This window comes from Pimephales promelas, chromosome 7 (assembly GCF_988280905.1).
Source record: "Pimephales promelas chromosome 7, fPimPro1.hap1.1, whole genome shotgun sequence".
Classification (NCBI taxonomy): Eukaryota; Metazoa; Chordata; class Actinopteri; order Cypriniformes; family Leuciscidae; genus Pimephales; species Pimephales promelas.
Genome location: NC_142775.1, coordinates 40058329 through 40085042, shown reverse-complemented (window position 1 = coordinate 40085042; position 26714 = coordinate 40058329). Strand labels below are relative to the sequence as shown.

The 26714-nt window shown below is 36.2% G+C and overlaps 3 protein-coding genes across 6 annotated transcripts in view; 2 read left to right on the top strand and 1 right to left on the bottom strand.

Annotated features, from left to right (window-relative positions):
* Positions 1–1532: 1532 nt before the first annotated feature.
* Positions 1533–6644, top strand: nms (neuromedin S). Of its 4 annotated transcripts, none has more exons than XM_039683363.2 (8): positions 1550–1797; positions 2433–2485; positions 3099–3152; positions 3230–3256; positions 3341–3394; positions 4817–4882; positions 5009–5048; positions 6352–6642. In XM_039683363.2, exons 1-8 carry the CDS (start codon positions 1719–1721, stop codon positions 6390–6392), a joined length of 414 nt encoding a protein of 137 aa, XP_039539297.2. In that variant the 5' UTR covers positions 1550–1718; the 3' UTR covers positions 6393–6642. The 4 variants fall into 4 exon arrangements, 3 of the variants coding, with proteins under 3 accessions (XP_039539296.2, XP_039539297.2, XP_039539298.1); XM_039683364.2 differs by having other exon boundaries at positions 1554–1797; positions 5004–5048; positions 6352–6644; XR_016169360.1 differs by having other exon boundaries at positions 1533–1797; positions 4817–5048; positions 6352–6404.
* A 41-nt stretch (positions 6645–6685) lies between these two features.
* pdcl3 (phosducin-like 3) lies at positions 6686–13168 on the bottom strand. Its single transcript, XM_039683361.2, has 6 exons — positions 13079–13168; positions 11997–12117; positions 11612–11702; positions 10447–10590; positions 8844–9052; positions 6686–7170 (listed from the first exon to the last, which is right to left on the bottom strand). Exons 1-6 carry the CDS (start codon positions 13082–13084, stop codon positions 7022–7024), a joined length of 720 nt encoding a protein of 239 aa, XP_039539295.2. The 5' UTR covers positions 13085–13168; the 3' UTR covers positions 6686–7021.
* Positions 13169–15400: 2232 nt separating this feature from the next.
* The window catches only part of tbc1d8 (TBC1 domain family member 8), a 38447-nt gene continuing 27133 nt past the window's right edge, over positions 15401–26714 (top strand). Inside the window, exons 1-5 of the mRNA XM_039683360.2 lie at positions 15401–15894; positions 22437–22547; positions 22637–22755; positions 24022–24250; positions 26335–26575. Coding sequence (XP_039539294.2) covers positions 15768–15894; positions 22437–22547; positions 22637–22755; positions 24022–24250; positions 26335–26575 — 827 coding nt within the window. The 5' untranslated portion in view covers positions 15401–15767. The remainder of the gene's footprint in view (positions 15895–22436; positions 22548–22636; positions 22756–24021; positions 24251–26334; positions 26576–26714) is intronic.

The window sequence follows — 26714 nt, the reverse complement described above, 5'->3', positions numbered from 1 at the left end:
TGTTCAAAATACTCTAGTCTACTGTGACGTAAAATTAAGTTCTAAAAGTGACGTGTCACGTGCATTCCAACGGCTCTGAGCGCTCTAGCGCGAACTATCGTGACGTCATGTTTTCAGTTTGAATGCCGCGAAAAACAAAAAACAACATTCGCTGTGGAAGTCACTTAAATTAGTTAAATATAAAAAGAATGAAATGTAGTTAAACTTTATGGAGTAATTCTTCGTATTGTAATTAATGCCCCCACTTAGTTTACCAAATTATATGAACATTAAAAGTGTCTATAGGAAAATAAAGAAATATTGAGCTTTTTTTTATGTATATTTATTTAGTTTTTATTTGTATTTTTTCTTCTTTTTCTCCTTTGTTTTTGTTATTCCTGTTTATTTGTTTAAACATGTTTCAATATGATATCTGTCATGTGAAGCATTCCTAGGCTACTGTATTTTGTACTTGGATTTATTTCTCAATAAAATAAAAAAAAAACACAAAGTGGGAAAGAGCTTTGCGATTGATTGTACAACTAGATTTGACAAAAAAAAAAGCAAATCGATTGCTGCAATTCACAGAAACAACTGGACTCAGTCAGCAAAAGGTGGATTTGCAGTTATCATTTTGAGTCAATATGCTGAATTTAGCTGTAAAACCATACCCACATGTTATGTATTATTGTTATATATATTAACAACTCATCAATTAAATATTTATCATTGCATATTCTGCATTATTGGATGTTTTTAAATAAACACTGACCAAAAAAAAAAAAACTATAAAGTTTTAGGGCTGGACGATATATTGGCTATGAAAATATTATAAACTGCGAGAAAACAAACTGATTAGTAACCAATATTTGTTTTACTGAGCAAAAATATCATGCTGTAAAAACATATACACTAAGTCTGCTAACTTGTTGTATTGGGGTTGTACATTTTCACTGATGCTTGTGGATCTTTGGGGATGGCCATTCAAGGTAGAAATACTCAAAACTCTTTTGTGTCTTGTAATTTTAATAAAATAACAATGATAGAATAAAATATAGGCACATTTAGGAAAAGTTAGGGTCCTATATTTGGGTTTTATTTCAACAAAATCATTAGCCTACCGTAGCCTACATTGCAAAATTTTAAAACAGTCAAAATGGCTGCCTTGGGAGTTGTAGTGTGAAACGTAATGGGGATCACCTATGAGGTTTCTAATGGATACAATAATTGAGAAGAACTTTAAAGAAGATTTACAAGGTTACATCGGTCAAAAACAACGAAAACATGAACTTTTTGTGCATTTTGAGAATTCTTAAGATTTGCTCATATCATTCCCGATGTATAGAGCATTGTTACATTTTTTTTTTATATTAATAGGATAAGATAGGAATACAAATGTAAAGTTTGGTGGATGTAAAGATGCTGAAGTAATATACTAATTAAGAAGGTAAGCCCACATGATTGAATGTGGTGTCCCTGTGACGCGTGTCTCTCGATCCGTGATTATTTCCACGTGTGTGTGTGTGTGTGTGTGTGTGTGTGTGTGTGTGTGTGTGACGCGCCCAGGTCCAGAGCGCGCTCTGGTAATGGGTAATGGTGCGCGCGGGACTCAATCTCGGTGTTGATTGGTCGCCTGCTATGAGAGACTTACACCCTTGATCAGCATTCAGCATCAGCAGGACTTCAGTTCTCCAGAACCAGAACATCCTTCAGGGCTCAACCCAACACACACGGATATAATGGGGAGCGCGTGCTATCGGCACTTGTCGGTGTTTTGCTGTTTAGTTTGGTTTATCAGCAGCTTTTATTCCGCTGTGGGTGAGTAACTTCAGCACAATTTCAATTGACATTACATTTCTAAATATTGTGTGTATCGACTAATGACAGGACGTCTCATTTTATAAAGTTAATTAATTATCAGCTTTACGTGGTGTTTGAATTTCTAATGTAATTTGTTCAGGATTACTATTGATCATTTGAAATCAATAATAACGGAATCAAATAAGATGGATACAAATTTAATTAATATTTGATTCACTTTCATGTTTTATCATTATAAATCTATTCCATTAGTTAGTGTTAGTTAACGCATGAACTATGAGAAATAGGTTTATTACAGTAACTATGCATGTTTATTAATGCTAGTTAATAGACATAAAACGTTTAATGTAACTCAGACACATTAAATATTAACAGGTACAACTTCTAATTTTAAAAAATGTAACTGAGATTAATAAATGCTGTAAGTATGTTCTTAGTGTATGGAATATAATGTAATTAACTAATGCTTTTATATTGTAAAGTGTTACCAACAATTTTTGGGGGGCATTTAGTTGAAATCCTGTTATAATAATTATAAAAAGGTTGTTTCAAATGATGATAATCATCAGGATTTTAGAGTGGGATATCTCTGTCTGTTATCAATAACACACATTGTCTTTGTATGATTGCAGAAGGCTATCCTAGACCACAGACAGATTGTGATGATTATGGAGATTATATTCAGGTATGAATTTATTCGTATTGTCTAATAATTGACTCCATAAATAATCGCATCCATCCATCCATCCATCCATCCATCCATCCATCCATCCATCCATCCATCCATCCATCCATCCATCCATCCATCTATCTATCTATCTATCTATCTATCTATCTATCTATCTATCTATCTATCTATCTATCTATCCAAATGTACAAGTTAATTTTAAAGGTGCAGTGTGTAATATTTAGGAGGATCTGTTGACAGAAATGCAATATTATCCATAACTATGTCTTCAGTGGTGTATAAAGAGCTTACATAATGAACCGTTATGTTTTTATTACCTTAGAATGAGCCATTTCTATCTACACACATACACCGGGTCTCCTTACATTGATGTGTTTCTACGGTGGCCCTAAGCGGACAAACGCGTTTCGTCACTATGTTGTTCTTCGTGCAAAGAAGCGAGCTAAAGTAACAATAACATTCGCAATAATGTTTGCAAAGTAAACCAAATTATCTCATTGATTTTTTACTGTTGGTTGCAATTCCTAACCTCGCCACTATGAGCTGCTAAAACTTACACACTGCACCTTTAACTCATAGCTAATCACACTGTACATGTCTGTGTGTTTAGGCTTCGGCTTTACTAAGTTCTCTGTGTGGTGTGGAGTGGAGGAATCAGGACCAGGTGAGTGTGTGAGTGAGTTCATCATCATGACCTTTGACCCCGTGACCCTGTGTCTGAACTCTCATGTGTTCCCACAGGAGCAGATTCAGAATGTTTTTAAGAGGGTAAGTCCATATACTGTAGATCAGCTTCTGCTTTCTGTCCTGTTTCTGATGATGCCAGACTGATGTTTTTCTTCCGCTCTTCAGTTCCTGTTTCATTACTCCAAAGCACACAACTCAGTCGGCGAAGTGGAGAGAGAGGTATCGACATCTCACCTTACTGTATTCAAACATGCTCTCTATATAATACATATATTCCCTGATAACATATAGTAGTGGCTAAAAATCCATCCAATGAAAATTGACCATTTATTGAAATATTCTTGTTGAAATATATTCTTATTGAAATATTGATTGTTTTATTAGTCGTAATGATGCAAATTGTGCAACGTCATTTTTATCCAGACTGTCATGCAAAGAAATTATGAACACATGCAAGAACAATTAACAAACCAACTAAATATGAATATCTGATTATGTTTGCAATGCATTATCCTGTTTTGCATGGTTTAAAAAAACCCTGTAACTGTAGATTGCACAGAAAAAATTATAATTGCATAAGTTTAGTGTTTTGTTCTTCCCTCGTATTTAAAATATTTATCACTGTAAAAAGTGATCAGTTGACTTAACTTTAAAAATTGAAGAAACCTGTTGCTTAAAAAAATTAAGTTATGTGGAATTGTCAAGTTCACATAACTTATTTTTTTTCCAATTAAGTATTACATTTACTTAAAGGAGTAGTTCACTTTAAAAAAAATCTTTTGCTGTTAATTTACGCACCCCCATGTCATCCAAGATGTCCATGTCTTTCTTCAGTCGAAAATAAATGAAGGTTTTTGATGAAAACATTCCAGGATTTTCTCCATATAATGGACTTCAATGGGGTCCAAACAGTTCAAGGTCTGAAAGACAGTTTCAGTGCAGCTTCAAAGGGCTTTAAACGGCACCAGACGATGAATAAGGGTCTTATCAAGCGAAACGATCGCTCATTTAATAAATAAATAACAAAGTTTAAGTTTTATAAGCTCAAATGGTTGCGTTCGAGACTCTCCTGTTCGAACCCGTTCATCAAAATGAACGAATCGTTTTCCGAGTCATTTGGTTGATTCAACGAACGAAATGAACGAATTGACTCGGAAAAAGATTTGTTCATTTTGATGAAGGAGTTCGAACAGGAGAGTCGCGAACGCGGCCATTTGAGCTTATAAAACTTACATATTGATATTTATTTATTAAATAACCGATCGTTTTGCTCGATAAGACCCTTATTCATCGTCTGGTGCCGTTTAAAGCCCTTTGAAGCTGCACTGAAGCTGCTGTCCCCATTGAAGTCCATTATATGGAGAAAATCCTGGAATGATTTCATCAAAAACCTTAATTTCTTTTCCGCTGAAGAAAGAAAGACAAGGACATCTTGAATGACATGGGGGTGAGTAAATTATCAGCAAAAGTCTTTTTAAAAAGTGAACTACTCCTTTAATAATTTTAAGGCAATGGATTTACTAAAAAAATGTAAGTGAACACTTTTTACATTGCATTTTGATGGTTTGATAGAATTTGTAGGGTCATTAAAATGACTTTTGGCCGCTACTGTGTATATGAATGTTTTCTCCTCGTCTTCAGTCTCACTCGGTTCATCCGCTGATGCGTCTCTCGCCGAAACTCTCTCTGCGCAGGAAGAAACAGCAGGTGCGCAGGCCGTCTTCACGCTCGCCGGAGAGCAACCGTGGCATTGTGATTATGAAAGCCCTGTTTAATATGTGCTTTAATTTCCCGTGTCTTTTTTGAGTAACGTGTGTCTTTTTCTTAGAGAAGCTGAAGAACGTTTGCAGCACTTCAGGAAGAAACACGCGAGGTTAGACGCACAATTCAGGGTTAAATTGCATTACGTTTATCAAGAACTTTTAAGGATCTTTCTAAAATATATATTTTTACAATCGCTAGGACACATTTCTCGATACTTTGGTCATTTTTCCAACTTTCAGTTTGACACAGCAGTTCAAAATACACTAAACACTAAAACAGAACACAAGCAAAGTTTGGTAACACTTTATTATTTAACGCATCTGTAAACACCGAATTAACATATTTAAACATTTACCTTGAAAAAAACGTTCATGTCTTAAAATATCTTGACTGTAACTCGACACCATTGCCTCATTTAGAATACGCAATTCTATAAATATCCAAATGAGCCCCGCCTCCACTCAATCACACGTTGATCTGATTGGTTGCAACTTACATGATAGTTTTTAAAATCCAGTTTTTAATGTTGTTTATGTGTGTATGTGGTGTTTTTAATCCGCTTTAACACACACCGTGTGTAAGTTGATAAGTGGACGGCATTGCTGAGTATTTCCTCCTTAAAACTGCAGTGAACCAAAGACAGTCTCAAAAACACGCTTCGTCACAAACCACCTTGTAACCAATCAGATCAACGTGTGATCGTCAACCAGTGGATCTCTGAGGAGAGTGGAGGCGGGGCTCATTTGCCTATTCATAGAACTACAGAACTACGAATATTAAATGAGACGAGGGTGTCGAGTTACATTCAAGATATTTCATGAAGAAAGAAGGAAAAATGTTTAAATATGTAATTTTGGTGATCAAAGATGAGTTTTAAGGGATTAAATTATTAAGACTTTAAGTCTAACAGTTTTTGAAAGAGTATGTAAATGTGCAATGTTTGTTGTTGTATTTTTGTGTGCATTGAATCCATTTTGTGCACATGCAGTGATAAATGACCCCGTTCATCTCACATAAACTGATGTTGTGATGATCACTGTGTGTATTGAGGATTAAAAGTTGTTTTAATGATTGTAAAAACAGTAGGTTTGTATGTAAACGTGCAAATTGGCCTGTAGGTACATTGAGTTTTTGTGGCGTTTTTCATGTAAAATGAATATATTTTGTGCCAAACCAACGATAACTGACCCCTAGTTTAGCTCATGGAGAAAAAGTGACCCAAGTATTGAGAAATGTGTCCTGGTGATTGTGAAAACTGTGACAGAGCACTGCAAAACATTATTTTGCTGTTATTTATGGGACGTGACCGAGAAGGAAATGAGACACAATAGTGAGCATGAGCGACTGTTTAAAGATTTGATTAATTTCCATGTAAATTGCTGGATTTAATAATGATCCTCTCCTCTTTGCAGACGTCCTCTGCTCTTATCTGGGATTCTCTCGGACACCGTAACGCCTATAATGTGTTAAAGCTGCATTATTGATGCTGTCAAGTAGCAGATTTCATTAAAACCTCTTTTAATAAATGTAACCTCATGCTTGCTGATGGTTTACGTATTATTGCTAATACACCAAGCAGACATGAAGCTTTTCAGTGTGTGCAAATCAGAAAGCCTGGGTAATGGCAAAATGCAAAAAGGAAATTGATGGGAAATAGCCTGAAATTGTTCATGACATATCCCTAAATATCACAGCTTGTCCTTAAGCTCGGTTTAGAGGGATGTGGGTACACAAAAGACACTCAAGTCAAATCAATAAACGTTTTTTTTTATATAATAAATGGTGACAAGCGTTGAACTGACGAAGGTTGCGTTATTAGAAATCCAATATAAAACAAAACAATGCACATTTTGAGTGAAAATGATGGCTGGTTTAAAAATGTTTTCGAGTGCAAGATAAGCAGGAGTCGTTCTCTGTGGCAAACCAGAGAGCGGATGTCTTTTAATATGGCAAATATTAGAGTCTGCCCGGCAACGGCTTAAACAGTCTTTTCTGATGTGTTCGAGTCGCCACAAAACGACTGGAGTTTGTGAGACTGGCACCATAGCAGTCCAGCTGTGTGCGTGTGTGTGTGATCTAGTGTCAGTCCTCGTCTGAGTCCTCATCACCGTTTCTGCGGATCGGCGCCGAGCAGCGAATGGACGTCATCATCTGATCCTGGATCTGTTTTCTGGGGTTTTCCTCCAGGTCAGTCTTCACAGCGCCGGTCTCGGATAAACGCCACTCCAGCTCTGAAACACACAGAACGACTCGTTCACACACACATCTCTGGTAAGGAAACGTGAAAAAATTAAAACACAAAAAAATAGGCAAGGCAAGTTTATTCGTACGGCACATTTCATACACTACGGCAAAGTGTGGTTAAAATAACCACACAATAAAAGTTAACAGTTATAAAAGGAATTAAAAGATTAATCGCATCCAAAATAAAAGTCTGTGTTTACATAATATATTTGTGTGTGCTGTATATGATTATTTTGTATATATAAATACACACACATGCATGTATATATTGAAGAAAATGTGTTATTCATATATAAAATATTTATATTTATATAATTTAGATTATGTATTTATATATATACAGAATTTAAGCGCAAATAATTCTTAAATATATACATGCATGCATAGGTATTATACAGCACACACAAAAATATTATGTAAACACAGACTTTTATTTTAGATGTGATTAATCGCAATTCATTTTTGCACAGCCCTAATATACATATATATATATATATATATATATATATAGGGCAACGATTAATCACGATCCATCCAAAATATAAGTTTGTGTATACTTTATCTTTATTAATACATAATATTTTATATATAAATATTTTATATATTAATTTATTAAATGTATACATGCATGTGTGTATTTATATATATATATATATATATATATATATATATATATACACACACAAAATAATTATACACAGTTCACACATTATGTAAACACAAACTTATATTTTGGATGGATCATGATTAATCGTTGCCCTATATATAGGGCTGTCAAACAATTAATCGCATCCAAAATATAAGTTTGTGTTTACATAATATATGTGGGTGCACTGTGAATAATTATTTTGTATATATATATATATATATAAATAAATACACACACATGCATGTTTGAGAATAAAATATTATTTATACATAAATATTTATATTTATATAAAATAAATTATATATAAATCTATGTACAGTATATACATGAAAATATTTCTTAAATGTATACAAGCATGTGTGTGTATTTATATAAATAATTAAACACAGCACACACACATATATTATGTAAACACAAACTTTTATTTTGGATGCGATTAATCGTTTGACAGCCCTAATTTAAACTCATTTAATTATAAGTGAATAATTAGTATACCAATTAGTTATTTACTGTTATTTACTAAAATGAGTAAAAGTAGGTTTTGTGGTGATCATTTGGATTTGTGGATAAGTCATTAAATTTGTTATTATGTAATATTTATATGTATAAATCTTTTCCATGCATGCTGACTATCCAGCACCAAAAATTTTGATTAAAAAGTAAACTAGGAGTTGTGAAAAATATGATACACCAGTATTAACACACTTTTATTTTGGATGCGATTCATCTCAATTAATCGTTGCCCAGCCCTTTAATAACAAAATATATAAATACCAATTTATTTATATTAAATTAATAATAAATGTATTAATTTAGACTCTGCTATAACTAAGCTATAGTTTTTACTACAAAAAGACAGTCAGTTAATTTTATGTGATCAACATTTATTTGTTTATGATTTAACACCATATCAGCACCAATGATATCGTGACCTTTAAAAAAATAATTATGATTACAATCAACAAATAGCATGTGTGTTCATGAGTGTGTGTTAGTTTCAATCCCTCTCACCGTCACACTTCAGGTTCATGCCTCCGAACACCAGCGGGCCGATGAACTGGGCCTTCATCTCGCCCTCGTGGTAGACGAACAGCGTGGGCAGGTTGCGGTCGGGGTAGTTGGGAATGCAGGTGGTGGAAATAGACTTGATGAACTTGGTTTGAGGAAACTTGTGTGCCAGAAGTGACAAATGCTGGTTTATCAGCGTACACAACGGGATCCTGCGGGATAACAACCACATTTATCAGTCAAGATACTGTACGACTCTTTCATTTATATAGTGCACATAATCACTTAAAGGGGCTATATGTAGAATTCAGAAACCCTTGTTATTATTAGCAACACCAATGGCTGTTAATGAACAGTAGTTGCTTATACACTACCGGTCAAAAGTTTTAGATCGGTAAGATTTTTTATGTTTTTAAAAGAAATCTCTTCTGATCACCAAGGCTGCAATTATTTGATAAAAAAATGCAAAAAAAAAAAAAACAGTAATATTGTGAAATATTATTACAATTTAAAACAGCGGTTTTCTATGTGAATATATAGTGAAGTGTAATTTATTCCTGTGATCAAAGCTGAATTTACAGCATCATTACTCCAGTCTTCAGTGTCACATGATCCTACAGAAATTATTATAATATGAGGCTCAAGAAACATTTATGATTATTATCCATGTTGAAAACAGTTTTTACATTTTTATTTCAGGATTCTTTGATGAATAGAAAGTTCAAAAGAACAGAATTGATCTGAAATGGAAATTAAGCTTTTGTAACATTAATCACTACCATTCAAAAGTTTGGGGTCAGTCAGAATTTATTTTTTATTTTTGGGGGAAAGAAATTAGAAAATACTTTTATTCATCAAGGATGAGTTAAACTGATCAAAAGTTACAGTAAAGATTATATTTTAAATAAATGCTGTTCTTTTGAACTTTCTATTCATCATAGAATTTTGGGGTGAAAAAATGGTACACGACTGTTTTCAACATTGAAAATAATAATTGATGTTTTTTGAGCATAAAATCAGCATATTAGAATGATTTCTGAAGGATCATGTGACCCTGAAAACTGATGTGTAATCAGCAACAGTAATGATGTGGAAAATTCAGCTTTCAAATTACAATTTAAAATAGAAAACAGTCATTTTAAATTGTCATAATATTTCACAATATTACTGTTTGTCATTTTTTTCTCATCAAATAATTGCAGCCTTGGTGAGCAGAAGAGACTTTATTTAAAAACATAAAAAATCTTACTGATCTAAAACTTTTGACCGGTAGTGAATGTGTGGAAGTATACTACCGATATACTCACGGCCAAGTTATTTTTTTGTTCTTTGCTTAGTTGTAAAGAAAAAAAGTTGGACATTTCTTGACTCATGATGAAAATGCCAGTGAAACAGACGTTCAGAAAGATCTGATCATAGAGATGTGGATGTTTAGTCATTAAAAGTACACGTATTTGAGACTATATAGATGTGACTATAGTTTGAGTGAATCGATTCCCTATTTTGGTTTTCGAAACTTGTGTTGGTCGGTCCGATCGCTTTTTCGAATGTACAGGGTCAGCCCTAATATAAATGACTGTGTTCAGAGGTGGATGTGTAAAATCACCCCGGTTTGTAGAGATGAAGCACCACCCAGATTCCGGCTCCAGCTTCGTTCACTTCCTTCACGTAATCCTGACCCGAGATCTCGTTCAACTCCCCAAACGCGTTCTTTATCTGGTTCGCTTTCCACTCGGCAAGCCTCTTCTGTCTGTCAGAGAGAGACCGTGCACAATTAGTAACACACAATTAGAGACAATGCACAATAATAAACTCTCATGACTTGAATAGAATAGTGTTTGTGCAGCAACAGTGTAATAGTTGTCAATAGTCACTTATTTGTATGTCAATTTTGGGTTTATCGCATTAAAAATAAAATAAAAAACTGGATGGAAATTCTAAAAATGCTTATTGGACTCATTGAGTCTGTTAAACTTTTAAATTTTAAACGAAAAACTTAAAAAGTACTTGTGACACATCAACACTTATATTATTCATAAGTATGCAGTGTCATAACTACATCTCAGATATTTATAACAAACCAAAACCGTTTGAAAATCAGTAGAAAATTGAGCAAGTTATGGTTATTTAAAAAGTACATGCACCATTAAAACACAATGTTACGAGTGAGCGAGCTGACTGTGGCAAGATGGCCGCCACATGGACATCTAGCCTTTATTATGGATATCTATGGAATCAACCGTTTAAATGAATCGGTTCAATCTAAATGACTCACTCATTACCAGCGACTCGCTGCCACCTACTGGCGGCTTTTATTACTCATGTAAATTGAGTGGAGGTTTGAATATCAATGCATTGCTGTGCAAAAACACTAGGGATGGGCAACGATTAATCGCATCCAAAATAAAAGTTTGTGTTTACATAATATATGTGTGTGTAGTGTGTATAATTAATTTGTATATATAAATACCCACACATGTATGTGTATATTTAAGAAAAATGTGCTATTAATATATCAAATGTTTATATTTTATATAATATAAATTATGTATAAAGTATATACATGCAAATATTTCTTAAATATATACATGCATGTGTGTGTTTTTATATATACAAATTAATTATACACACTCCACACACATATATTATGGAAACATAAACTTTTATTTTGGATGCGATTAATCGTTGCCCATCCCTAAAAACACTGTTCTTTATTATTCTGCCATAGCAGGACTACAACATGCATAATGGTGGATTTCTTCAATATGTACCTGTACATCTCCATGGCGAGTTCATCCTCATCACTAAACTCATCTTCATTTTCCTCCAGCTCCTCTAGAGTCATGCTCTCATACGTCTTCACTGCAAAACAACAGAATATGAGCGCACATATTGAAATGAATGCCTTTATCATTGCACTTAGCTGTACAACTAAATTCTTAAGTGCAACTCGTTGTGGTAAAATTAACACGTTTTATAAGACACAACATACAACTCAACAAAGCGGCAAGAAATAGAAAATAAGTATATTGCACAATCACCACAGTCAATGTATTACACATACACAGGCTTCAGGATAAACAAAACAGATTATCTGATGACGAGAGGAACAAACACAATATTTAGTGTGAAGTGAAGTGTATAAAGTCCTCTTACCGACAGACTGAGGCTGATGAAGCTGCTCGTCCTCCTCCTCCTCCTCCTTCGGGGTTTCTTTAGGAGGCAGAATACCTTTCCTCCGGAGGATGTCATTCCACTCGGTGTCTGCGTTCGGGTCCTGCGTTCACAATAACACACATCCAGAGACGTGGTGTTATCGACCATACGCACAAAACAATACTACTTCAATTCCAGACTTCACATGACTTCAGGTATCATATGAATAACTGGTTTTCAATCAATAATGTATTTAATCGGTGTCTCCAATAAAACCCTCAGTGTTATTTTATATCACATAGTTTTTAATACTTCAAATTATTTTTTTATTTTTCCATTTCGTTTTTTTTTTTTTTTGTCATTAATTATTTTTATTAGTTTTTATTCATTTTTATTTCAGAACATCAATATAAACTAGGAGAAAATCAGAAATGTTGCTTTATTTTTTTTTTTACATAAATAATTTCCACTTAAAGTAATAACCCTGCACTCAAGTTTTAGTCTACTACCGGTAACACTTGATGAAATATGTTAGCGCAAAGCAAAACTACAAACATTTATACTCCTTACAAAAATATTTCATTATTTTACTAATTTATATAGCCTTTTCAGGCCGGGAAACGACATGTACATTTATAATAACCCTTGATATTCCATGTAATCGTCAATATCACAGCGATTTTTTTATTTTAGATCATTTTCACTGAAAGTACAAATACATTTCACGAACAGTTATTAGAAAAGGCAAGCAACACACTGAATTAAACGTGAAATTATTGAAAGTAAAACACATGAAACAGCATTTTCTAATAAAAACGTACTCGTTTTTTTGTTTACAACTTTGTACAAATATTTTTTACTGTGTAATACCAACCCATGTATAACATATACACAATCTAAAAAATACAGATCAATTTTTCTGTTTACAGGAGTAAGTTTAAAACAGGTACTAGTCGAAAGATCTTTACTAAGCTATCATCATCATAACCAGCACCTCCAGACACTGCTTTAAACCATCAAGAGATTCAATATCCAAAATAACGTGAAATAAAACACATATTTTGGTTTTTAATCACACAAACCTGCATCTCTGTGCTATGTGAATCACTCCTCTGCTCTCACAGCGCCGGAAACAGAAGGAGCGCTCCTCATTCTCTTCCGGCCGAACACAAGCTGCATCAGTAACATATAAAAGCAGAAAACATCTTCCTTTTCATCAGTTTTATAAAGAAAACCTGTCTGTTAAATCAGAATATATACTTTAGCGTCACTTTAAAAACATATTTAGAAATAATTTTGCACAAGACGATTGATTCGCACATTTAATCTCGAGCGGAAAAAAAGTATGTAGGATGATAATCAGGGTTGCACCTTTTTCCGCCTTGCTTTTGAATGCCCATATATGGCGTTGTAGTGCAGCTCATTTAATGTCCAGATAGCGCTGTCAATCAAACCACGTGACAGGCGTGACAGACTTGCGTTTACTTTTTTGATTGTGTATAACATTTTTGTAAGAATTGTAATTTTTAAAAGATTGTAATAAATCAGTTTTGGGCTGATTTAAGTTCCTTTATTTTAGTCCTACTGAAGTAAACCACTCATTTGATCGAATAGGTACTTTTATTATGAAAATCCTGATCATTTATCTCTTGAATATGTTGTAGCTAATTTTATCCCCCAGATTTATACACAATACAAAAGTACCTGTTTTTTATGCTTTATGAACTTCTGTTTATAACTTCTATTTATTTACTTCTCTTCTATTTATGTACGTAAATCCATGTGTTTACTTTACTTTGCTTTTATGCTTTTGCAATTGTATCTTCGAGATTGGAATATGTTTTCCTTGTTCATACTTTTAATTTTTAATCTTTCAGTTTGTAAACTTTAGTTCATCCAAAGAGATTGATATTGCCGTCATCTACCAAAACTCTTGTTCACTGAAACCATATTACCCAAAAGCCTGTATTGTATTGTTTCAGAAAACAAAATGAAGCAATTTATCCAAACAAATTTGATTTTTTTGAACGAACTCATAATGAAAGGCAACCATAAAAAAAAAAACATTAATCATAATACAATTTTAGGTAGTGATATATTTCTATTTATAAAATTAGCAAAAGGGTTTTTGTGATACTCATTTAAGGTATTTTGTAATGTTTGTTGTTATGTTTTGTTATTATATAATAAGTAGATATATAGCTAATCCATTTTAAATTGGAGTTGCATTTCAATGTTTAAATTCTTTTTTAACAACAATCTTAATTCACACAAAAATAATTTGGTATAAATAAATACAATCATAAAATGGGCACTTCTCTTGTTTCCCTCTGTTCATTTGCATTTAAATATGATAATAATGTAATTAGTGCTAGGCAATGATGAATCACGGTTAATCTATATTAATGTGTGTGTTCTGTGTATAATTATTTTGTATATATAAATACACACATATACATGTAAATATTTAAGTATTATGTATATACTGTATATTTATACATAATTTGTGTTATATATAAATATTAATATTTTCCCTATATACATGCGTGTGTGTATTTGGTATTTATATATAGGCTACAAAATAACCATACTCAGTACACACACATATTTTTATGTAAACACAAACTTTTATTTTATATATATTTTATATATATATATATATATATATATATATATATATATATTAACTAGATAGTTCACTTTGAAATTAATTTTTTGTATGTTTTATCTTACCGCAAGGGCGTCCAAGATGTAGGTGTCTTTGTTTCCGCAGTAGTTTCAATTTTGATATTTTTAGGTCAAATCAGTCCATCAGCACACACACATAATATGACTGATATCAGTCTGTCAGTCATAATGCAGGTCTATGGTCACCACCTCAAAGAGCATGCACAGAGAAGACCAAATTAAACATGATCTATGACTCGTAAATGAAAGTACACATTGACGGTACACATTTGAGGTGGTGACCATAGACCTCCATTATATGACTGACAGACAGGAAGGGTTTGACATTAAAATAACAAAACTGAAACTACTGCGGAAACAAAGACACCTACATCTTGGATGCCCTTGAGGTAAGCTAAAACATACCAAAAATTAATTTCAAAGTGAACTATCCCTTTAAATATTACACAAAAATTCACCTCTCTCACAGCTGTCATGAAGGGAAAAATAGCTATAGACCAAAAACACTTTTTGCACCAGGCTGTAAACACTTTTTTTTTTGCTGTAAAGAGAGACAGACAGGTTGCCACTTGGTTAAAACCAGATAGATATCATGTGGGTGTCCTTGTGGCTCTGAACGGCTCTAAAACCATAGACTGTGCATCAGTCTATGAAAAGAGTCCCGTTATCGCCCCGCCCTCAGATACAGGTCAGCAAACGCGAGCGCGCAAATGATTGACAGGTAGAGAGTTTTCCTGATTGGAGCCGCGGCGCGCTTTGATTCTCACTGAAGTCTGTCAGGTAATAGTGACAGTATGTTTGTGAAATTTAAGTTAATTATCAGTTAATACAATAAAAAAAGCGTCGAGAATTCCTGTCAGTCTGCACACCGATCAGCAGATACTAGCTTTTCGTGATATATTAATACGTGAAGGAGGACATTCGTGAAATGAAACTTCCTTCGCCGGAACCGCGAGCAGGAAAGGCTGGAAAAAAAGCGGAAATAAACATTCGCCTTAAAGAGGAACTGTAGTTATGGGCGGAATATGAGCCTGCGAGTGTGTACAAGAAACAACAACACAAGCCGTGTGTGTGTGTGTGAGGATGTGGATCACTCCTGAAGAAGTTGTGCTGAAAAACGCGCTCAAGCTTTGGGTTACGGACAAATCCAACGGTTATTTCCAACTGCAGCACCGAAGAGGACACGGAGACACCGGGGGGAAAATCACAGGTGAGTCCGAACATATAGGTGATGATGATAATCATAACATGGCAGAATATGATTGGCGAGAACTGCCTGCTTTGGGCTCATAAACACTCGCTCTAAAGTAAAGTTCAGTCTTTTGTCTAGATCTGAACAGTTGCATCCTGGTTTTCCATCCAGGAGAACTAACGTTACATGGACGATATCAAAACAAACAGTCTATATTTGCACCACATATGAAAAACAGCCATTGTAAATCTTACTTGTCGCTCAAAAAGACGAAATTATGACGCACTAAGTCATAATTTTGATAAAACAAGACGAAATTATAGGTTTCATAATGATGTAAAAAGTCAAAATTATGATAGAAAGTCATACTAATGTCATAATTAGTTTAAAAAGCTGAAATTATGACATACCAAGTCATAATCATTAGATAAAAAGTCGAAATTGTTATATAAAGTTGATAATTTTGGATTTGTATGCCATTAAAATGACTTAGTATGTCTGAGGATGACGTACTAATTAAGTCATAATCATAATAAAGTGCACAAAAAAGTCAAAATTATCACATTCCAAGTAAAAATTATGACATTAATGTGATATAAAATATAATTTTACATTCATTTCATTAAAAGTCTAAGTGATGACATTTAATGACTAATTTAATATCTAACATAAGTCATAATAAAGAGAATTATGATATGAAGTCAAAATGATGACATTATGTCATGATAGTCATCATAATGATGACATAAAAAGCCAAAATTACAACATAAAGTCAAAATGATGATAATTATGAGTTTAAAAAGCTGAAATTATGACATATCAAGTCCTAATCATTAGATAAAAAAGTCAAATTATTAGATACATGTGAAATTATTCTGTTATTTTGGATTTGTATGTCATATATATGACTATTTATGTCCGAATTATGATTTTACAAAAGTTTGCGTGGAAAAGATGTGGGAAGACAGGAAGGCAGATCCATCCAATAAACATTCCCTGTTACAAAACAATAGAGATTTATTCGTTCCTGGAGTTTTCTTTCTTTCCAGTTTTTAAGGTGAAAGGTCTTTGCGACTTCAGGGAGGACACAGATGACTGAAGTTTGGTGGAGCTGAACAACGCTCTCTTGCTTCATGGGTAGCCTAGTTTACTTTATTTAAACCAGTTTAACTTTGAGGAGATCAAACATCAGCTTGTACTTTCACTTTAATGTGTCTGTAGCTGACAGCCATTAAACATGCTCTCTCAGTGATGTTTAATACACTCTTAATAATAAAGGTGCTTTATTGTCATCAATGGGCCGATGTCACACTTCCTGCTTCCGGAACGCGGAGTAGGGATCCAAAACTTCCTCAACAGTATTTCTCGATTAATATTTAGATTACCATCCGAGATAGATTGACTATGAGCTAAAAAAAAACTACATTACCCACAATCCTAAGCGTAGCAGCAACGTCTGCTGATTGGTCCAACTCGCTGTTACCATAGAAACGTTTACCTTACTGGCGAACTGCTAGAGATATAACATATTATCAAAGAATTTTGACTTTCTATCAGAGTTAAAATAAGATAAAGTCCTAATTGTTGGTGATTTTAATATACATGTAGATGATGAAATATATTCTTAAAGCATTAGTTCACTTTTAAAAAAACTTTTGCTGATAATTTACTCATCCCCATGTCATCCAAGATGTCCATGTCTTTCTTTCTTCAGTGGAAAAGAAATTAAGGTTTTTGATGAAAACATTCCAGGATTTTTCTCCATATAATGGACTTCAATGGGAACCAAACGGTTCAAGGTCCAAATGAGAGTTTCAGTGCAGCTTTAAACGACACCCAGATGATCTTTTTTCGAGTCATTTCGTTCATTCAACGAATGAAATTTTAAAATGTCATTTATTCCTGAATTTCAGAAATCCTTCATCATTATATACTTGTAACACAAGCCACTTAGGCCACTTATGTGACTGTCGTGGTTTGTTTTATTGATTTAATGTCACTATCATAGTAGTAGTTTGAGTTTGTTTGACATTTATAAATCAATTAGTGTTCTGTGTTTTAAACTCGTCCATGTCAGATCTGGACGGTATGAGTCACGTGACCCTGAGGACGTTTGTGTTCGGATCAGGGACACATTCCAGGAGAGCCGGTTATTTGTCTTCTTCTCTTTCTCTTTCTCGGAGCAGGAATGGCAAATATTAGGCGCTTATCGAGCGTTTGCAGACTCTTGTGTACACACACAGCGCTGTTGAAAGAGAACTTCACACGCTTCTCAACACGAAATTAGACCTCCGTTCATCTTCAGAACACAAATTATTAAGATATTTTTGTGTGATTTAACCCTTTAAGCATCAGAATAAGGAGTACTTTCTCTGTTCTTGTCTCATTCATGCTCATTACATATTTTGCTGCGCTATATTGCTATATTCATGTTCAGTCAAATGTGCTTTAACAGGTGCTGTTGTTATTCCACACAATAGCTGATACTTCTCTATCGGCTGGGAAATGTCCTGCAGAGAGGAAATTATACATTAAAAGCCGACGCGAGAGCCGTGTGAGAGAATGTGATTTGCATTAGCGTGTTAAAGAGAGATCCTGGGGTTCGTAATTAACTTTATTTTCATTTTGAGTGTGGTGTCATTAACTTGAATGACCCCATTCAAGCATGAAAACCTAATAAGACTTTCTAAAAGGGCATTATATGGCCTCGTTAAGGAGCGTCGACATGTGACATGTGGACATATCTAGTTTCAAAAATGACATTTGTGGAATTTTTCACTGAGGAACGCAATTAGATTTACAATCAGAAACACCATTTTCTTTTTAAGTGCTTCCTATGGGCCTGTAATCATTTGTTTTTGCAAAGTTTATATTTCATTAATATTTTATATTTCTACATTCTTAAGCTAACATTTGGCCAGATGTTCTAAATAAAAGGAGAAAAATGTGGTAAATATAAATATAAACTGTTAATTATTTGAATTTACAGATACTAAAGGTACTATATCATGTTATATATTGTTAGTTTATCCCTGTGAAGCTGCTTTGAAACATTCTGTATTTTATAAAGGTGATTTGATACAGTCAGCGGCCACTTTTCATTCATTTTTTTCAAAATATGAATCAATATAAAGCGTTGTAAGCCATGAACAAAACCAGCCAGCTGCAACTAACCAGATGAAGCAGCAGTTGATTCAAAGCAAAGCAAATGTTTTGTAAGTAAAGGACTTCCTTTAATTATTTTTTTTATTACTGTTATTATTATTGTTTTTCTTTTTTTTTCTCTTGACCGTCTGTAAAACACTTTGGATCAACAAATGTGTTTATGTTGTGCTCTATAAATAAATTGACTTGACTTGACTTGACTTCCTTATTAAGCACTGATTGAAATAATCAATTCACAATCAATGATGCAATTTAAAACCATTGAGTATGTCAAGTCACAGTCTTTTCTATACAATAGAGACTGTTTTAAAGCAGCTTCATAGTAACTAAGTTCAGTAATAAACAAAGTGCAAAGTTCATCAATTGTAAAACGAATTCAATTCAGCTGTAAAGCATCTCTAAAAAAGACAATAGTGCCATTCAGCTTAGTTCACTTCAGTGTTGATTCAATTCAAAGTTCATCAATGAAACAAATTCAATTTTATCTAGCGCTACAGAAGTCAATAGTGCCATAATTCAGTTCAATTCACTTAGTTTTGTTCTCATCTGATGGCGTCAGTGATCGTCAGAATCGATAATATTACTAAATATTAAATGTAACTTCATGGATTATAAAAACAAGTTCCTCTAGTTTTAACTTTTTAGCAAAATATTAATGGATTCAGTGAGTTCATTCAATCAAGGGTTTGTCAGACTGAGTCTTTTAAATGATTCTCTAAAAGAATCAGTTCGTAAGAGTCACTTGACTGCTCGTGCCATGTGTGTTTGTTCGCAGCTCAATAGAAAGCCATGCATTGCCTCTATAATGATGTAAATGTTTTCAGGTTTTTGCACAAGCATAGGTGTTTACTCGAGTGAGCTCAGGCTTTACTCTAATCTGCGGTGTTTCTGAGAGCTATATCTGCGATGTTATCAGCGGCTGCTGCTCCACTCATGTGTTCTTGTCTCGTTTGCATTCGGGTGTGCAGCTCAAATAGGAAAGAGAAACTTTGTCGTGCTGATGTTAAAACAGGTCATGTGAAGTATGACTTAAACTGATAACTCATGCAGTGCACAGGGACGGCCACAGATGTGCACCTGTAAACAGACACAAGCTGCATTAATATAGAAGTTGCATTAATATCATCTGCATTAATATAAAATGCTGATACTGTTTATGTTGTCTTTCTGTGTGTGTGATGCAGGGCTCAAAAGTGCAAGAGTTTCACTTGCATGTGTGATTAGAAATAGGTGTGTGTGTGTGTGTGTGTGTGTGTGTGTGTGTGTGTGTGTGTGTGTGTGTGTGTGTGTGAACTTTCAAATCTATTTAGCAGCATGTGTGCAAATAAAAATAGTTCCTACAGGTCCTTGTGTGTGTGTATATATACCACCCAGAACAAGTCAAGTCATGTTCATTTCTATAGCGCTTTTAACAATGTAGATTATTCCAAAGCTGCTTACCCGAGCACACCCTAGCAACTCCCTAGCAACCACCCAGAACATCTTAGCAATAAAAACTCTATAGTAACCATCTGTGACAACTACCGACCATCTAGTAGTTACACCATTGCAATCACCAAAAATACCTTAGCAACTGCACTAAACCACATAGCAACCGCCTAGAAATGCCTTAGCAACCACCCTAAATACCCTAGCAACCACCAAGAACACCTTAGCAACTTCCTAGCAACCATTCAAAACAAGTCAAGACATCTTCATTTATATAGTGCTTTTAACAATGTAGATTGTTCCAAAGCTGCTTACCCTAGCACCCTAGCAACTCCCTAGCAACCACCCAGAACACCTTAGCATTAAAAACTCCATAGTAACCATCTGTGACAACTACCGACCACCTAGTTACACCATTGCAATCACCAAAATACCTTAGCAACTGCACTAAACCCCCTAGCAACCACCTAGAAACGCCTTAGCAACCACCTTAAATACCCTAGCAACCACCAAGAACATCTTAGCAACTTCCTAGCAACAACTCAGAACAAGTCAAGTCATCTTCATTTATATAGTGGTTTTAACAATGAAGATTTTTCCAAAGCTGCTTACCCTAGCACCCTAGAACACCCTAGCAACCACCCAGAACACCTTAGCAATAAAAACTTCATAGTAACCATCTGTGACAACTACCAACCACCTAGTTACACCATTGCAATCACCAAAAATACCTTAGCAACTGCACTAAACCCCCTAGCAACCACCTAGAAACGCCTTAGCAACCACCTTAAATACCCTAGCAACCACCAAGAACACCTTAGCAACTTCCTAGCAACAACTCGGAACAAGTAAAGTCATCTTCATTTATATAGTGGTTTTAACAATGTAGATTGTTCCAAAGCTGCTTACCCTAGCACCCTAGAACACCCTAGCAACTCCATAGCAACCACCCAGAACACCTTAGCAATAAAAATTCCATAGTAACCATCTGTGACAACTACCGACCACCTAGTAACACCATTGCAATCACCAAAAATACCCTAGCAACTGCACTAAACCCCCTAGCAACTGCCTAGAAACTCCTTAGCAACCACCCTAAATACCCTAGCGAACACCTTAGCAACTGCCTAGCAACCACTCAGAACAAGTCAAGTCATCTTCCTTTATATAGTGCTTTTAACAATGTAGATTGTTCCAAAGCTGCTTACCCTAGCACCCTAAATAGAACACCCTAGCAACTCCCTAGCAACCACCAAGAACACCTTAGCAATAAAAACTCCATAGTAACCTTCTGTGACAACTACCGACCACCTAGTTACAACATTGCAATCACCAAAAATACCTTAGCAACTGCACTAAACCCCCTAGCAACTGCCTAGAAACGCCTTAGCAACCACCCTAAATACCCTAGCAACCACCAAGAACACCTTAGCAACTTCCTAGCAACCACTCAGAACAAGTCAAGTCATCTTCATTTATATAGTGCTTTTAACAATGTAGATTGTTCCAAAGCTGCTTACCCTAGCACCCTAGAACACCCTAGCAACCACCCAGAACACCTTAGCAATAAAAACTTCATAGTAACCATCTGTGACAACTACCGACCACCTAGTTACACCATTGCAATCACCAAAAATACCTTAGCAACTGCACTAAACCCCCTATTAACCGCCTAGAAACGCCTTAGCAACCACCCTAAATACCATAGCAACCACCAAGAACACCTTAGCAACTTCCTAGCAACAACTCAGAACAAGTCAAGTCATCTTCATTTATATAGTCCTTTTAACAATGTAGATTGTTCCAAAGCTGCTTACCCTAGAACACCCTAGCAACTCCCTAGCAACCACCCAAACTACCTTAGGGATTCAATTTTCATTTTTAAACTTAGGATCACATGCTCCTTGGAAGAAAAAAGGGATTAAGCATCAAACCCTTATAATCTATATGGTCTGTGTGTATTGCAGGTTTGCTGGTGGGCGCGTTGGACACTGTGTTGGACTCGAATGCGCGAGCGGCTCCGTTCCGGATTGTTCTGCACGTTCCCGGGTCGCAGGTCAGCTGGGTCATAGCCAGCGGTGAGAGTGTGTTTTCATCTCTCGCACTCGTGTGAAACACTCCCGTCATAAATACGAGCATGTCATGTATTCACTGTGTGTGTTTGCAGGAGCCGCGATAGAGGAGGTGCAGAAACACTGGAGATGGCTGGATCAGAACATTCTGCCGTACATGGCCGTGTTTGAGAACAAAGACGACGCGGCAAGTTTTGTACTGGGCAAAGTGAAGGTACAGTCATGCACAGACCTTGCCATGTTTTTATCATTTCAGATTAAAAGCGAAGGTGAACCCATTTTTGACCTTGTGTGATCTCGAAAAACTTAACATAAATAAGAAAAATTTATTTATAGAAAAACATAAATAAATCATTGATTTATCGCTTACAATTGGTCCAAAATGCAGCTGCGAGAGTTTTGACAGGTACTCGTAAGAGAGAGATCATATTACCCCAGTCTGCATGGCTCGGCTCCATTGGATTTGGTAAATCTGATTAAGAAATATGAACCAAAACGGTCTTTGAGGTCAGCTGACGAGCTGGTTTTAACGACTCCAAGAACAAAACGGAGATTTGGTAATCGAGCTTTTGTAGCGATTGCTCCAAAACTCTGGAATGATGACCTCTTTCTATTAGATTGGAAGCTAAATTAACTGTTTTTAAACAAAAGCTTAAGAAATACCTTTTAGATTTAGCATTTAACGGGGTATAGCAGCTGCTCTTGTAGGCTTTTCTAGCTGAGGTGTTCATTTCGTCGTCACTTAACCGTGGCGTTAATGTCTGTGTGTTTGTGTCTCTCTATTTTTTTTACAGCACTTTGTTTAATGACCAGTTGTGTAAAAGTGCTTAATAAAAAAAAAAAAATTAAATGAAATGAAATGACCTTTCTACCAGGATTGTTGATTAATCATTCGATTGTGGTTATTATTTCCAATCGCAATTATTTGAGATATTTATAACAATAATCTTGCAGTTTAAAGGAGCATTGTGTATTTGTGCTACAAATACGTGGCGAAGTAACATGCCGCTTCAAATAAAGATTGATTACATCATTACACCAGTAGGTGGCGACAAGTGACTGTTAAAAATGAGTCATTGAATCATTCATTCAAGAGAGTCGTTGAAAAACACTGATTTATACAGTATTCAAACAAGTAGTCATTGAATCATTATAATTCAGATTAATTAAACATTTTAAATAGACTGCAGCCATTAACATTTTGTCAGAATTACTAGTTATTCTGGAGAATCGTGATCTCTGTGTGAAACATAATAAATCATAATTCTCAATTTATCCAGAATCGTGCAGCTCTTGTTCACAAACGGTGATTTACTGCAAATGTCACTGCTTCCCATACTGGTGAATTGCCAGAACCAATTTACCGGGATTTTAAAAAAAGGTCCAGTTCACATGTGATCTCTTCACCCAGATCTGGTTCTAGAGACATTCAGTTCAGCCCAGACTCTAATTATCTTGATATTTTGATGCACATTCACAGGGATTAATCGCTGAGGAGGTTCTGGGCGGCCCGGCTGCCGGCGAGGATGATCCGGCACGCTTCCGGGAAGACCTGGCGCGGTTCGAGCAGCGCTTCGGCCTCCCTCAGCGAGAGAAGCTGGTCTCGCATCACTCCTGCTGTTGCTGGAAGGGTCACGTCCCACGCCAGGGCTCGCTTTACCTCACCACCAACCACATCGCCTTCTACTCCTTCCTACTGGGCAAAGAGGGTGAGAACTTCCTGTTCGGCAAAGAATCCTGAAAAATCACATCATTCACTCAGTCAATCACTCACTCACTCACTCTCTCACTCACTGACTCAATCACTGACTCAATCACTCACTCACTCAGTCACTCACTCACTCACTCACTCTCTAACACACTCACTCACTCAGTCAGTCGCTCACTCACTCACTCACTCTCTAACACACTCACTCACTCAGTCACTCACTCACTCACTCACTCTCTAACACACTCACTCACTCAGTCAGTCGCTCACTCACTTACTCACTCACTCTCTCACTCATTCACTCACTCACTCACTCTCTCTCTCACTCACTGACTCTCTCACTCACTCACTCATTCACTCACTCACTCACTCACTCACTCTCTCTCTCACTCACTCACTCACTGACTCTCTCACTCACTCACTGACTCAATCACTCACTCAGTCACTCACTCACTCTCTCTCTCTCTCACTGACTCAATCACTCACTCTCTCTCTCACTCACTCACTCACTCACTCGATCACTCACTCAATCACGCACTCACTCAATCACTCACTCATTCACTCACTCACTCACTCACTCACTCACTCTCTCTCTCACTCACTCACTGACTCAATCACTCACTCAATCACGCACTCACTCAATCACTCACTCAATCACTCACTCATTCACTCACTCACACACACACACACACACACACACACTCACTCACTCACTCACTCACTGACTCTCTCACTCACTCACTGACTCAATCACTCACTCAGTCACTCACTCACTCTCTCTCTCTCTCACTGACTCAATCACTCACTCTCTCTCTCACTCACTCACTCACTCACTCGATCACTCACTCAATCACGCACTCACTCAATCACTCACTCATTCACTCACTCACTCACTCACTCACTCTCTCTCTCACTCACTCACTGACTCAATCACTCACTCAATCACGCACTCACTCAATCACTCACTCAATCACTCACTCATTCACTCACTCACACACACACACACACACACACACACACACACACTCACTCACTCACTCACTGACTCTCTCACTCACTCACTGACTCAATCACTCACTCAGTCACTCATTCACTCACTCTCTCTCACTCACTCACTCACTCACTCGATCACTCACTCAATCACGCACTCACTCAATCACTCACTCATTCACTCACTCACTCACTCTCTCTCTCACTCACTCACTCACTCACTCACTCACTCACACACACACACACACACTCACTCACTCACTCACTCACTCACTGACTCACTCAGTCACTCACTCACTCACACACACACACACACACACACACACACACACTCACTCACTCACACACTCACTCACTCACTCACTCACTCACTCACTCAATAACTCAATCACTCACTCACTCACTCGATCACTCACTCATTCACTCACTCTCTCACTCACTCACTCACTCACTGACTCAATCACTCACTCACTCACACACACACACACACACACACACACACACACACACTCACTCACTCACTCACTGACTCAATCACTCACTCACACACACACACACACACACACACACTCACTCACTCACTCACTCACTGACTCACTCAGTCACTCACTCACTCACTCACACACACACACACACACACACACACACACTCACTCACACACTCACTCACTCACTCACTCACTCACTCACTCAATAACTCAATCACTCACTCACTCACTCATTCACTCACTCTCTCACTCACTCACTCACTCTCTGACTCAATCACTCACTCACTCACTGACTCACTCAGTCACTCACTCACTCACACACACACACACACTCACTCACTGACTCACTCACTCAGTCACTCACACACTCACTCACTCACTCACTCACTCAATAACTCACACACACACACACACACTCACTCACTGACTCACTCACTCAGTCACTCACACACTCACTCACTCACTCACTCACTCACTCAATAACTCACTCACTCACTAACTCACACACTCACTCAATTTTCCTTGCTTTAATTTTGTGATTATTTCCTCTCTATGTAAAGCACTTTGACTCGTGTGCTATTAAATAAACTTGCTGTTTTGTGCGCAGTGAAGCTGCTAGTTCCCTGGGCTGAAGTGACGCGGCTGGAACGCGTGTCGGTGGGTTTGCTGACGGACGTGATCCGCGTTCACACGAGACGGAAACAGAGAGAGTTCTCCATGTTTCTGGAAGTGGACGAGGTGATGAAGGTCATGTGTCAGCTGGCTGATATCGCCCTTCGTCGACTGCTGGACAGTGGAGGACTCACGCTCGACCAATCGCTGCAGGAGTCCACAAACATCACCAAGAGGTTTACATCTGCTTCACATATACACTATATACATTAGCTTAGCACACATTGCACATGTACAGTGGGCTCCAAAAGTCTGAAATCACAGTTACAATTCAATCAAAATTGATAATTCAGATTTTTCATGTAATATTGGTGT

Coding starts and splice junctions, on each gene's coding strand:
- nms (XM_039683362.2), top strand. CDS start 1,719: ATGGGGAGCGCGTGCTATCGGCACTTGTCGGTGTTTTGCTGTTTAGTT. Junction 2,486..3,098: donor ATTATGGAGATTATATTCAG/GTATGAATTTAT, acceptor CTGTGTGTTTAG/GCTTCGGCTTTACTAAGTTC. Junction 3,257..3,340: donor TTCAGAATGTTTTTAAGAGG/GTAAGTCCATAT, acceptor TCCGCTCTTCAG/TTCCTGTTTCATTACTCCAA.
- pdcl3 (XM_039683361.2), bottom strand. Junction 10,591..11,611: donor CTCGCCATGGAGATGTACAG/GTACATATTGAA, acceptor TCTCTCTGACAG/ACAGAAGAGGCTTGCCGAGT. Junction 7,171..8,843: donor CATGAACCTGAAGTGTGACG/GTGAGAGGGATT, acceptor TGTGTGTTTCAG/AGCTGGAGTGGCGTTTATCC.